This window comes from Haliotis asinina, chromosome 5 (genome assembly GCF_037392515.1).
Source record: "Haliotis asinina isolate JCU_RB_2024 chromosome 5, JCU_Hal_asi_v2, whole genome shotgun sequence".
NCBI lineage: Eukaryota > Metazoa > Mollusca > Gastropoda > Lepetellida > Haliotidae > Haliotis > Haliotis asinina.
The window spans coordinates 15081731-15095744 of record NC_090284.1 but is presented as its reverse complement, the minus strand read 5'-3'; the positions used below and the strand labels follow the sequence as shown (position 1 = coordinate 15095744).

The 14014-nt window shown below is 39.9% G+C and overlaps 1 protein-coding gene across 1 annotated transcript; it reads right to left on the bottom strand.

Annotated features, from left to right (window-relative positions):
- Positions 1-10179, bottom strand: LOC137283647 (uncharacterized). The gene is made up of 4 exons (XM_067815254.1): positions 9779-10179; positions 3604-3665; positions 1567-1689; positions 1-1224 (listed from the first exon to the last, which is right to left on the bottom strand). The coding sequence occupies exons 1-4, from the start codon at positions 9990-9992 to the stop codon at positions 85-87; spliced, it is 1539 nt and encodes a 512-aa protein (XP_067671355.1). The 5' UTR covers positions 9993-10179; the 3' UTR covers positions 1-84.
- Positions 10180-14014: the final 3835 nt, after the last annotated feature.

Here is a 14014-nt window from a genome sequence, read left to right as displayed (position 1 = left end):
GCAATTTATATTTTTATTTTCCAAACATAAATTAATATACCGTCTTGACAAACAGGTACGCATCTCATTTGCTTTAACACACTTTTAATGTCTGTTTGGCCATCCGAATGTTCCGCCCAGTAGATAGGGGTCGTAGAATATAGAAGTGTCATCAACGGAAGTAAACACGTCCTTCAACACACTTAGGAGATCTTGTTCTATGACGTGGAAATACTTCCTTGGTGTGTAGCCGTCCCTCATAGAACGACACACAGTGACTACACCTGGTTGTATCCGCCCTGCACTAAGCATCACCTTGAGCTGGCTGGTTCTGAAGCTCACCTCTTCAGGTGTAGGTGTGTGGAAGGGGACAACGGTTTCGTTGGGTCTGTTGAATCCATCGCATGTTCGCATGCCTACTGAAGGGTCAAAGGCATGTGTTCGCGGGGAGATCGAAAAGCATATCCCGATTTCTTTCATGGCTTTTAGCTGATGGATGTTATATCTGACAAAATGTTTAATAAGAGATTCTACAGCGTTCTGTGAAACAACGGCCGTTTTACACAGCATGGGTTTCAGCTGTGGATTAATGTTGACGTCGATAGAATCTGTAAAAGACGTTAAGATGTATTTCTTCATTTCGGATTTCTTCTTACAAAAGACTGCATTGTTTTTTTGACAGAATTGTTTTATTATTACTACCCTGTCGAGTACGTCCGCATAGAAGTTGTCAGCCACGTGCTCTTGTCTTGGGAGTGCAGGGCAGAATAATTTACCTACAATGAACGATATCCACCCTAATTGTATATCTGTCACACCTACATCATACAGAGGCTGAACCGCAGCCTCGCAGCCATAATAGTCCTCATCAATGTCAAGGATGACGCTATCAAGTGAGGTAATCCAATTACCGGTTTTCATTAGTTCTATCGCCTTGGTCTCCGACACAACCTCCATCATGGCATCTTCTACCTGTATGTTACACCTCGTCGCGTTCATCTCCAAATAGGGAGACTCGAAACGAGCGTTGTCTGCCACCAAACACTGTTCCTCATTTAAGCCGTCAAACTCATCAGATTCAAGGACAGGACAGCCACAGATATCCTCAATCAGCTTACCCTCTACCTCCCTTTTCACTGTTCCAAGTTTCAGCGGTATTGCAATGTGATCGGGCAACCCTTGGTCTTTGTCCCATGGTGACCACACCCAGATGTAGCGTTTGATGAGGCCTGTGAAAGCTGCTGCCTAGAATGAAAGGGGCACAAATGATTTTTGACTCGGTCAGATGTGTTACCGCCGCCAGATATAAACACGTATATAAAAATACTCGATTGTTTGGAGATTTGTGTATATGCTTGTACACAATTCATTTTTAGTGGTCTACGACCCCACTCGAAACTGAGTTGTGTCCCTTGCTTATGGTTCAGGATCCGTGCGTGCGTGCATGGTGGTTACTTTACGTAATCAGGAAATCAGGACGATTCAATTGTACGATGAACGTAAGCCTTTGTTAAGATGTGTGACGTATGATCATCTGATCACTAAGATTGCTTAGGGGAACGGGCGAGGTGAGGAATATATACTCACGATGATAAAGGCGTCGTTTTTCTGCATCATGTTGTAGACATCACGCGTCGTCGGCCGTCGGAACTTCGGAATGATATCACGTTGTTCGGGGGGAGCTCCATCAGAGTGGCCGTCGATGTGAAGCTGGATGGAGAATATGATTTCATGTTTTCATTATCGCCATTACAAACATGAAAATAATCAGCAAGCAGATATAGCCAATGTGGTGGATGGGCTGTTTATAGTTGAGATGTTGCAGTGTGAACGGGCAATCATGTCTCATGAAACAAATGGTCAAATGAGTTAGTGGTTGTAGTTTTAACAATACTTAGCACAGAAATGTGCTTCACACTTTGTACCCATGTGGGGAATCGAGCCCTGGTCTTCGGTATGACTGGCGAACGCTCAAAGATAGGATATATATAGTTGAAGTGTTCGGGCAATCATATTTCATGAAACAGACATAAAGCCATTTGGGTCGATGGTTTGTCTATTGTTGATATTTGAGACACGCGAGTCATGACCCGCGATTCGTGACCACGATACACTGGGGACCGACCGTGGACTCTGATTTTATCCAAATTTCGTTGAATGTTATAAAAAAAGGTTTTATAACAATGGCTATATAAACTACCTGACGAAAACAACTTATCACTCAATGTTGTGGCTCATAACGAATATATGATATATCATATATGATAGAAATATTGTTTATTCTAGAAACTTTAACCATATACCAAGCATGCAACAGGATCACCAATGTCCAATCGATGGTAATCTGGTCACGGAATCAAGCACAAGAGACGTGGGGTCAAATGAAATGTTGCAGGTCATTCACAAGATGTGTTTCAAGTCACATTAGGGATCTGTCCATTCCGCCAGTAGCATCTGCGAATCGATACATGCCAAAACACGTAGATGACGTTAGACGCCGGATGACGTCAGCAGGAATCCTGAGTCACAGATCCAAGAGAACTAGTTCGAGCTGGTGTCGATTTGCTGGTGGAGGTCTAAACTAAACTCTTCTAAACTGTCTATCAAGATGATCCCAAACATGCTCTATCGGATTCATATCATGAGATTGTGCTGGTGAGGTTGTCTATCCGAGCCTTTCAGTATGGGGCGTGCATTATCCTGTTGCAGGATCAAACCCCTCAGCTTTTGACACACAAGTAGTAGCACAGTTGGTCTCAAGGCTTCGTCTCTGTATCGTGACACTGCTTGCCGGAAGAGGCGACTAACGGGATCGGGTGTTCAGGTTCGCTGACTTGGTTGGCACATGTCATCGATTCCCAATTGCGCAGATCGATGCTCATGCTGTTGATCATTGGATTGTTTGGTCCAGACTCGATTATTTACAGACCGCCGCCTTATAACTGGAATATTGCTGAGTGCGGTGTAAAACTAAAGTCACTCACTCACAAGTCTCTGTACCTTTGAGCAGTCAAATTTCCATGAAAGATGACAAATCGTGTTCTATGCTGACCACAAAGGTCATTCCCCGAAAGGGACAGTAAATTCTGGTGCAAGCCATACGGGGTCGTAGTAGTACAATAGTGCTGATGGTGTGTCCCAAGGCCGTCGCCGTAACGGATCTGTTCCGCAGATGTAGCTGCCTTCAGCTTGTGTGGTAACACTTGGTCTACCAGCTCTTGGACGGCCTGTCCTGTCTGTTGGTAACGGCTCAACAAGTTGTTGATGGCTACCTGGCTGCAATTTAAGACATTGTGAGGCCCCCATTTCTGCCATAGCAATGGCTTTGTCACGTTCGGATTGTGAAAATCAGTGATGTTTTGATACTGCGTGGTTGCATTGTTTCACATCTGTGTTTATGCAACAACTCCGTACGGGTATTTTCAGGAAAGTCCATTTATGCTGTTTTGGCAAATTTTCATGCCAGCACTACATTCACTTAATCATGGACTTATGGCTTGCTCCTCGACCACAGAATGTGTTTTGGCGAATGTTTTCTGAAAACATTTCACTTTAATATGGTAGTATCGGTAATTTCGAAAACGTTAAGTGGTACGTTTCTTAGCTTTTATAACGGTTACTTACAAGAACGTTTCCCTGTGGCTTGATTAACCCTTTTTCAGCTGCGTTGTACCAGTACAATAGTGCTGTTTATAAACAGAAGAGGAGTGGTTAAAACTTCTCAAATAAATTTCTCAATCGATTACAGTAAACAGATTTCATGTGTATGGTGATCGATAAAATAAACACTAAAATGAACGAACAAATTAAGAAAGTATAAAGAATTCATTCATATCAGTTGTTCCTATGAATGAGGAAATGGACAGATTTGTCTCCCTTTGGAAACCCAGGATCGTGGTAGAAACAGGAATATGAACTCCGGATGACAGCGCTCTATTAGTGCACGTTTTACAAATTAAATACTGCATACATCTGTTACCAGGTCATATTTTACTAATAATATATGTTATTCAAAATAAGCACGAGACAATCGTGCATGAGTTTGTGCGATCGAACACTGGACGGTCCATCAAGACAAGACCATCTAGAATCCGCTGACTCGTAGAAGGTGCATGTCTGTGCAACCATAATAGTACAGGAGGAGAATCTCAAAAGGGGTGTAGAAATAGGATTTCGTACCAAGTACTGATTTTGTATGATGTTGAGTATGATGTCGGGGGCTCCTGAAAGGGCCTGTAATACTCTCAGAATGTGGTATCAGTATTTTTTCACAGGCCATTTTATTTGGTGGGGGTCTGTGAGCATTTTCATTACATTTGGTTTGCTGCCAGACAACACCTCACACTTAATCATGGACAGTTTTACTACTATCAATGTAATCACTTTCATTTTGACTTTTGTGTATTGCTAAAGGATGCAGACATTATTTGACACATTTTGTTTATGAAAACAAATCAAAATGGCTGCCAATTTGACTCCCATCTTGAATTGTCGTGTGTTGTCTTTTCGGCACTTAAATTTACATATTAATATTAACACCGAATGTTTCCATTTACATCCAAAGTTGATACTTTTGATGTCTTTTGACACTTGTCTCTTCTAGAGTGGTGGCTTGGGCACAAAACAAGTTATTGTGTATGGTAATGTCGTGGTAATATAATGTTTTACAGATTAGTCTTTGAGACAGGGGATTTTAGCGATTCTCCGACTTTTCATGGAAATGTATGGTGGTGATATATTTATTGAAAGTTTACATTGTTCTAGTAACTAGAATCAGTTGTTTTTGTTTCTTGTTAAATTTTAGAGTGACAGTATGTTACATAGAAATATTTCATATTATCCAGAATTCAAAATGGCGACTAAGATGACAGTTTGTAGTTATATTACTTAAACATAGCACGACATAATTGGTACTGATATATAAAACAAACAATTCATTTGGTGTCACACGATTAACACAGTATAGAAAAAAACAACTATAGTTCAATGTCATGGTTAATAAAAGCTTCACATTCCTAAAATATTCGATAAAGTAACAAAAGTATCCAAAGTATTAGAAAACTATGCTTCATGGTCGATAACTGCGTCTAAGCTCTTGTTGTAGGTATTCAAAGTATTAGAAAACTATGCTTCATGGTCGATAACTGCGTCTAAGCTCTTGTTGTAGGTATTCAAAGTATTAGAAAACTATGCTTCATGGTCGATAACTGCGTCTAAGCTCTTGTTGTAGGTATTCAAAGTATTAGAAAACTATGCTTCATGGTCGATAACTGCGTCTAAGCTCTTGTTGTAGGTATTCAAAGTATTAGAAAACTATGCTTCATGGTCGATAACTGCGTCTAAGCTCTTGTTGTAGGTATTCAAAGTATTAGAAAACTATGCTTCATGGTCGATAACTGCGTCTAAGCTCTTGTTGTAGGTATTCAAAGTATTAGAAAACTATGCTTCATGGTCGATAACTGCGTCTAAGCTCTTGTTGTAGGTATTCAAAGTATTAGAAAACTATGCTTCATGGTCGATAACTGCGTCTAAGCTCTTGTTGTAGGTATCCAAAGTATTAGAAAACTATGCTTCATGGTCGATAACTGCGTCTAAGCTCTTGTTGTAGGTATTCAAAGTATTAGAAAACTATGCTTCATGGTCGATAACTGCGTCTAAGCTCTTGTTGTAGGTATTCAAAGTATTAGAAAACTATGCTTCATGGTCGATAACTGCGTCTAAGCTCTTGTTGTAGGTATTCAAAGTATTAGAAAACTATGCTTCATGGTCGATAACTGCGTCTAAGCTCTTGTTGTAGGTATTCAAAGTATTAGAAAACTATGCTTCATGGTCGATAACTGCGTCTAAGCTCTTGTTGTAGGTATCCAAAGTATTAGAAAACTATGCTTCATGGTCGATAACTGCGTCTAAGCTCTTGTTGTAGGTATTCAAAGTATTAGAAAACTATGCTTCATGGTCGATAACTGCGTCTAAGCTCTTGTTGTAGGTATTCAAAGTATTAGAAAACTATGCTTCATGGTCGATAACTGCGTCTAAGCTCTTGTTGTAGGTATTCAAAGTATTAGAAAACTATGCTTCATGGTCGATAACTGCGTCTAAGCTCTTGTTGTAGGTATTCAAAGTATTAGAAAACTATGCTTCATGGTCGATAACTGCGTCTAAGCTCTTGTTGTAGGTATCCAAAGTATTAGAAAACTATGCTTCATGGTCGATAACTGCGTCTAAGCTCTTGTTGTAGGTATCCAAAGTATTAGAAAACTATGCTTCATGGTCGATAACTGCGTCTAAGCTCTTGTTGTAGGTATCCAAAGTATTAGAAAACTATGCTTCATGGTCGATAACTGCGTCTAAGCTCTTGTTGTAGGTATTCAAAGTATTAGAAAACTATGCTTCATGGTCGATAACTGCGTCTAAGCTCTTGTTGTAGGTATTCAAAGTATTAGAAAACTATGCTTCATGGTCGATAACTGCGTCTAAGCTCTTGTTGTAGGTATTCAAAGTATTAGAAAACTATGCTTCATGGTCGATAACTGCGTCTAAGCTCTTGTTGTAGGTATTCAAAGTATTAGAAAACTATGCTTCATGGTCGATAACTGCGTCTAAGCTCTTGTTGTAGGTATTCAAAGTATTAGAAAACTATGCTTCATGGTCGATAACTGCGTCTAAGCTCTTGTTGTAGGTATTCAAAGTATTAGAAAACTATGCTTCATGGTCGATAACTGCGTCTAAGCTCTTGTTGTAGGTATTCAAAGTATTAGAAAACTATGCTTCATGGTCGATAACTGCGTCTAAGCTCTTGTTGTAGGTATCCAAAGTATTAGAAAACTATGCTTCATGGTCGATAACTGCGTCTAAGCTCTTGTTGTAGGTATTCAAAGTATTAGAAAACTATGCTTCATGGTCGATAACTGCGTCTAAGCTCTTGTTGTAGGTATTCAAAGTATTAGAAAACTATGCTTCATGGTCGATAACTGCGTCTAAGCTCTTGTTGTAGGTATTCAAAGTATTAGAAAACTATGCTTCATGGTCGATAACTGCGTCTAAGCTCTTGTTGTAGGTATCCAAAGTATTAGAAAACTATGCTTCATGGTCGATAACTGCGTCTAAGCTCTTGTTGTAGGTATTCAAAGTATTAGAAAACTATGCTTCATGGTCGATAACTGCGTCTAAGCTCTTGTTGTAGGTATTCAAAGTATTAGAAAACTATGCTTCATGGTCGATAACTGCGTCTAAGCTCTTGTTGTAGGTATTCAAAGTATTAGAAAACTATGCTTCATGGTCGATAACTGCGTCTAAGCTCTTGTTGTAGGTATTCAAAGTATTAGAAAACTATGCTTCATGGTCGATAACTGCGTCTAAGCTCTTGTTGTAGGTATCCAAAGTATTAGAAAACTATGCTTCATGGTCGATAACTGCGTCTAAGCTCTTGTTGTAGGTATTCAAAGTATTAGAAAACTATGCTTCATGGTCGATAACTGCGTCTAAGCTCTTGTTGTAGGTATTCAAAGTATTAGAAAACTATGCTTCATGGTCGATAACTGCGTCTAAGCTCTTGTTGTAGGTATCCAAAGTATTAGAAAACTATGCTTCATGGTCGATAACTGCGTCTAAGCTCTTGTTGTAGGTATTCAAAGTATTAGAAAACTATGCTTCATGGTCGATAACTGCGTCTAAGCTCTTGTTGTAGGTATTCAAAGTATTAGAAAACTATGCTTCATGGTCGATAACTGCGTCTAAGCTCTTGTTGTAGGTATTCAAAGTATTAGAAAACTATGCTTCATGGTCGATAACTGCGTCTAAGCTCTTGTTGTAGGTATCCAAAGTATTAGAAAACTATGCTTCATGGTCGATAACTGCGTCTAAGCTCTTGTTGTAGGTATTCAAAGTATTAGAAAACTATGCTTCATGGTCGATAACTGCGTCTAAGCTCTTGTTGTAGGTATTCAAAGTATTAGAAAACTATGCTTCATGGTCGATAACTGCGTCTAAGCTCTTGTTGTAGGTATTCAAAGTATTAGAAAACTATGCTTCATGGTCGATAACTGCGTCTAAGCTCTTGTTGTAGGTATTCAAAGTATTAGAAAACTATGCTTCATGGTCGATAACTGCGTCTAAGCTCTTGTTGTAGGTATTCAAAGTATTAGAAAACTATGCTTCATGGTCGATAACTGCGTCTAAGCTCTTGTTGTAGGTATTCAAAGTATTAGAAAACTATGCTTCATGGTCGATAACTGCGTCTAAGCTCTTGTTGTAGGTATTCAAAGAGGTCTGTCAGATAACTCCTAATCACTTTTGATACATTCGGAAGCTTACAATTAACTCTCCTCTTCACCTTCTTTCATATCATATGTTACATCATGTCAGAATTGGAGTCATCTACAAGTCAAAGCTGTTCGGGCAACAATCACCTGCTATACAAAAAGACATGCCTCTGTGCACAATAGAATCACCCCACCCATGTTTGATAAAATTCTTGAATGCATCACCCCTTCATTAAATAAGATGTCTTTCTTGGTCCACCCTCATTTTTCTGTGGAGGCATGACGATGTCGACGTTTTCATCTTGAAACTATACCGGAAATAAGAATGGGGTGGGTACGTATAGAAATCAAACCAGGACATGTCTGCTATTACCACTGCAGAATCAGTGAATCAGTGAGAATGTAGTGCAAACCAAATGTCATGAAAATGCTCACAGACCTCAACCACATCAAATGGCCTGTGGAAAAAAACTGATACCACAATCTGAGAGTATTACAGGACTTTTCAGGAGCCCAAGACATCATACTAACTGCAAATAGTGTCAAACAAAATCAGCACTGGGGAGGCTACGACCGACATCATTTTTTTCAGCTGCCTCCACCTGGACTATAAGCAGGTAACACTGTCCAGAAAGAGCGATGTGTGTGTGGTGTGGTGTGGTGTGGTGTGGTGTGGTGTGGTGTGGTGTGGTGTGGTGTGGTGTGGTGTGGTGTGGTGTGGTGTGGTGTGGTGTGGTGTGGTGTGGTGTGGTGTGGTGTGGTGTGGTGTGGTGTGGGGTGGGATGGGGTGGTGTGGTGTGGTGTGTGTGTGTGTGTGTGTGTGTGTCTGTGTGTGTGTCTGTGTGTGTGTGTGGTGTGGTGTGGTGTGTGTGTGTGTCTCTGTGTGTGTCTTTGTGTCTGTGTGTCTGTGTGTGTCTGTGTGTGTGTGTCTGTGTGTGTCTGTGTGTGGAGTCCGACCTTCTAATACGACTTGTAAAAGTATTAGTTAGTGCAGGTGGACTCGAAAAAAATGATACATGGTGTCACAGCTGATTTCCGCTGATTCATTTATTTTAACTCAAGCCAACCAAAACCCAAAGTCACCGTGTTCTTTAATCTGATTAGTTCAAAAACATGATCGAATGGGATTCTACTCCGGGAAATTGCAAGACTATTCGCTACGTATTGCCACATAAAAAAAATTGACACGTAAAAATTGACCCCGGTTCCAAATGAAGTGCTTGAAATACTCAATACCACCCGGAAATTGGCCTACACGTGATGTTTATCTCCTAAACAGAATCTGTACTAAGAACGTGTAATCCTAAATATAAGATGTGTACATACTGTAAGACTAAGAGTTTTTTTTAAAGCACCGTTGAACCCCCTTTCTGCAGAAACCATTTTATTCTTTTGTCAAAATCTGTACTGTACGAGAATCTATACTGAGAAAGTGTCGTCCTATGAAAACAATATCGTACATGCAAAAGAACTAAAATTTGGCCCGGGACAGCATTCAACTGAACTCCTTCCGAAACCACTTTTCTTTGTAAACTCACCTTCATGATGCTCTTCAATGACGTATACAGGTGTTACCGGTGTCCTAAAAGCGGTGTCGGACACCCAGGTGTGTGTGTTAAGAAATGGAAGGCAGGACATCCATGCCTTCCTAAAGATGAATAACGTAAATATCCACACCGTCAAACATATCAACCCCATCAACGTTAATCTTGGCAGTCGGCAACCATATGGGCAACACCTTGGTGGTCTCATGCTAAACAGTACCTTTGACTGTACACGTGATGCCAACAAGCGTTAAATAAGAAGCAACAAAGCCTAGGTTTTCATAAGTCAGATTCCTATTACCTCTGTTTCATATGGAACTTTCAAAGCTTATCATTCATCGTAGTTTGTTCCTAGTCCAATAATCGGAAGGTGTTAAGATACGGCAGTACCAGATGGCATCAGCTCCTAGCGTTTTCTCACCTGAACTATCATTCTACCTGTCCATCAAACAAGTTCAAACATCATCATTTGTCAACAGGTTGTCGGGGATGTGCCTGCTGGTAGAGGTTGCTGGTAGAGGTTGCTGTTAGAGGTTGCTGGTAGAGGTTGCTGGAGCGGTGAAACGGCTGTTACTGAAACACTATCATAACCTATCGGTTTATCGAAGGGGAAATTGTTCATTTACTAAACTAAAATAATCAATAGCGAACACTACAGATGGTTTGGTTTGGTTTGTTTGTGGTTTAATTCACACACAGCAATATTCCAACTATATGGCAAAGGTCTATAAATAATCGAGAGCCAGATAATCCAGTGACCAGACTGAGTATCGATCCAGGCAAATGCGATACGATGACGTGTCAACCAAGTCGACCAAGTAAGCCTGATCTCCAGATATCGTTAGTTGCCTCTTACGACAATCATGGGTTGCTGAAGATATACAGTTTAGCTCTACCATATTTTTGTTATTAGTATATTTATTTTTTAACATTGGCTTAAACTCAGCACAGCCGCCAGCAGCTGAAGGGATGTTATAAATCCAGTTAGGGTCCATGCAGGTATCGAAAGTATTGTAAGTCCCCATGGACCCTAGTATGGTGATCTACTTTCAGTTGTTGGCGATCTATAGCCTGTTTTATATTGTACTGTCCAAATAGTGCTATTTTCGTTACCTCCCCACACTGTGATATTCTAGTTGTTTACTATTTGTTGTCTAGTTGTTTTTTTATGATATACATGATATATTCCATTTTAATGTGAAATATGTTCTCGTCACGATATGGCTGAAATATTGCCGATGTAACGATAAATCATAACTCACTCATTCTAACCCGGATCTTCACGGATCTAACCCGGATCTTCACGGATTGAACACTTCGGTCTGAATGGAGTCAATGGAGTCTTATTCACTTCGTGCCAAGTAGCACGTGGTGGTCACATCAGGAACTCACCCTTGGATGTACATGGCTTGTGGTAGGACATTAAGCATTGATATTTTGTCCACATATCACAACCACCCTCAGTTACACCCCTGCATTAAATAAAGGAAATTAAATATGATCATTAAAAAGAATAAAGTTAAAAAAGAATAAAGTTTTCTCTATTTTTGAAAAGTGTATATTTCTACAAACCTTTAAAAACACCTTTGGTACATTTACTTTTCCATCTAGAAACACCGTCTGGGCATATATCTTTGTGTATGCCTATCAGTGCTATTTGCATGATGAGCAAACAGGTTCACTACATGGTTTGAACACTGACCAAGCTACCATGTCACAGATGGTCTTGTTTGATGATTATCGTTGACAAATCTTCCAATGACGTTTTAAATGTCTGCATGGGCCATGTGTGAATATTATCTGTTTCATCTGTGTGCTAAACATTCATCATCAGTTAATTGTTGTTTAACACCGCAGTCAGCAATATCGCAGCTATATGGTGGCGGTCTGTAAATAATCGAGGCTGGACCAGACAATTCAGTAATCAAAAGCATGAGCATAGATCTGCGCAAATGGAGTACGAGAACACGTGTCAACCACGTCAGCGAGCTTGACCGCCCGATCTCGTTAGTCGCCTCGTAGGACAAGCATGGGTTACTGAAGATCAGTTCTAACCCGGATCTTCATGGGTCTCATTTTAAATAATCAGAGGAAGTATTATGTAGACGAAACATCAATCGTGTCTTAAATATCAAACAGGCAAACAAGCACATGCTTGATTATACGATCGGCATTGTAGAGCTGACAGCATGTAATTGGGACGAGATTAATATTTCCCATTTTAACAAGCCCTTAGAATTTTGAGAAATCTACACTTTCATGTATACAGATACATTCTCGGATTAAAATGGGGCCGTAAATTGGTTTTCAAGAACATTTCACTATTATCATACAGTTCCAGAATAGTGTGGAAAGTAAGACCAAACTGAAGCATATTACGACATAAAATGATATTTGGAAATGACTGCATATAGCTACAGTTCCTATTTCTTGGTATGAATCCACCCGCGTGTATTATTCGGGCTTCGGAATGCTTTGTTTCTAGTCATGATTTGGTTTGGTTTTCGTTTTTGCTTCTTTCTAACACTCAGCGATATTCCAGCCAGCACTTCAGTTATTACCTCGTGTTATATTACATAGGCGGATCCAGAGGGAGGGGGGATGCAGGGGTGCGCACCCTGCTTTTGTCCTGAAAGTTAAATGGCCGCCCTTAATAATGTACCGGGAATGGTCTTCACATTATGGTTCATACGTTCATACGATATTTTATTTTGACATGAAAATATTTTTTGATCCGAAGCGAGGAAAGTACGTTGCCAACCTTTGCTCGCTTCGCTCTCATATAAGAAGACTTGTCATATCCCGTATGCTGCGCAACCCCATTTGCGCTACTGTTTGCCTGTGATACAACCTAGCGCACAAGATGTACATAGTCTCTTACAGCGGAGGATGCCGCACCATCAACCAATATTGACCATTAAAGGGAACTCACATCGACGTAATAGATATAAAAGTCTTCTGTATTCCCTTTCTGGCGTAGCACACAAATAATATTCAAATGACAATAGAGATCTATGTTCCTTATAATTACATAATTTACTTGAATCACAAATTCTAGAGTACCAATTTTGTTGATTCCAGTCTTTAAGTCTCTGTACAAAAGTATTAAGAGACATGTTTTTATCGCCCACTTCGTGTGTGATCCACACTAAACCAAAGCCTTAACTTAATAGTAGTATCTTTGATGCCTTAGTGATGCTATTACATTGAGGAGTGACAAGATAGCATCTGAAAGTTAAATCATAAATATAGTTACTGTGACAGCTGCGTATTCCTGTCAAAACACGTCAACATATACAAAACGTGTTTGTACACATCCCTAGACTTCAATGTGTACGGGACCCGTGAAGGTCCAGGGTACAGTAGACCTTCAGCAACCCATGCTTGCCATAAAAGGCGACTCTGCTTGTCGTAAGAGGCGACTAACGGGATCAGGTGGTCAGGTTCGCTGACTTGGTTGACTCATGTCATCTGTTCCCAGTTCCGCAGATCGATGCTCATGCTATTGATCACTGGATTGTCTGGTTCAGACTTGATTGTTTACAGACCGCCGCCATATATCTGGAATATTCTTCACTCACTTCAATGTGCATAGGGGTTAAGTCCTCGAAGAATGTTCTTCTTTTATCCTTTTTTGACAACAAAGTCTGTGATGGGATAAGATGAGCTAATACCGCCATACTGGATATCTATTCATTAAAACTACAATATCGAACTCGAAAATAAATCTCTTCCACGCCACATTCTCTTGTGCAACAAAATTTATATCCTCAATAGGTGTGGCATATTTATGCCTATATTTCCAGAATCATTCCACAAACATAATTATGAACGTTAAAGAATTCAACTTTTCTTATCTTTATTCGCTAGTGCTAGTTCACACTAATTATATATTTAAAATGTTCAAACAAGTTCTATAGGACTAAATAACTATATGTTTTAGAAAGTCACCAGTCGTGTTTTCGATTAAGGAAATACAGTCTCTGTCTGCCGAGACACTGACCTAAACACACTGAGTGCTGTAACTGACTACAAGTGAAGCTACTGGGCTGTACAAATGTTCAGTAGACATGTTAAGAGTAGTACATAGTTCACATGTGCCGTGGCATACAAATAAACCCTGATCGTAATTTGGTTTATTTCTCTGTGTGTATATAAATTAACCCTGGTCGTAATATATTTGTTTTATCTCAGCTGTGTGTATATTACAGAGAATGTGTGAAATCAGGG

Coding starts and splice junctions, on each gene's coding strand:
- LOC137283647 (XM_067815254.1), bottom strand. CDS start 9,992: ATGAGACCACCAAGGTGTTGCCCATATGGTTGCCGACTGCCAAGATTA. Junction 1,690..3,603: donor AGCCACAGGGAAACGTTCTT/GTAAGTAACCGT, acceptor TTCTCCATCCAG/CTTCACATCGACGGCCACTC. Junction 1,225..1,566: donor AAAACGACGCCTTTATCATC/GTGAGTATATAT, acceptor CTTTCATTCTAG/GCAGCAGCTTTCACAGGCCT.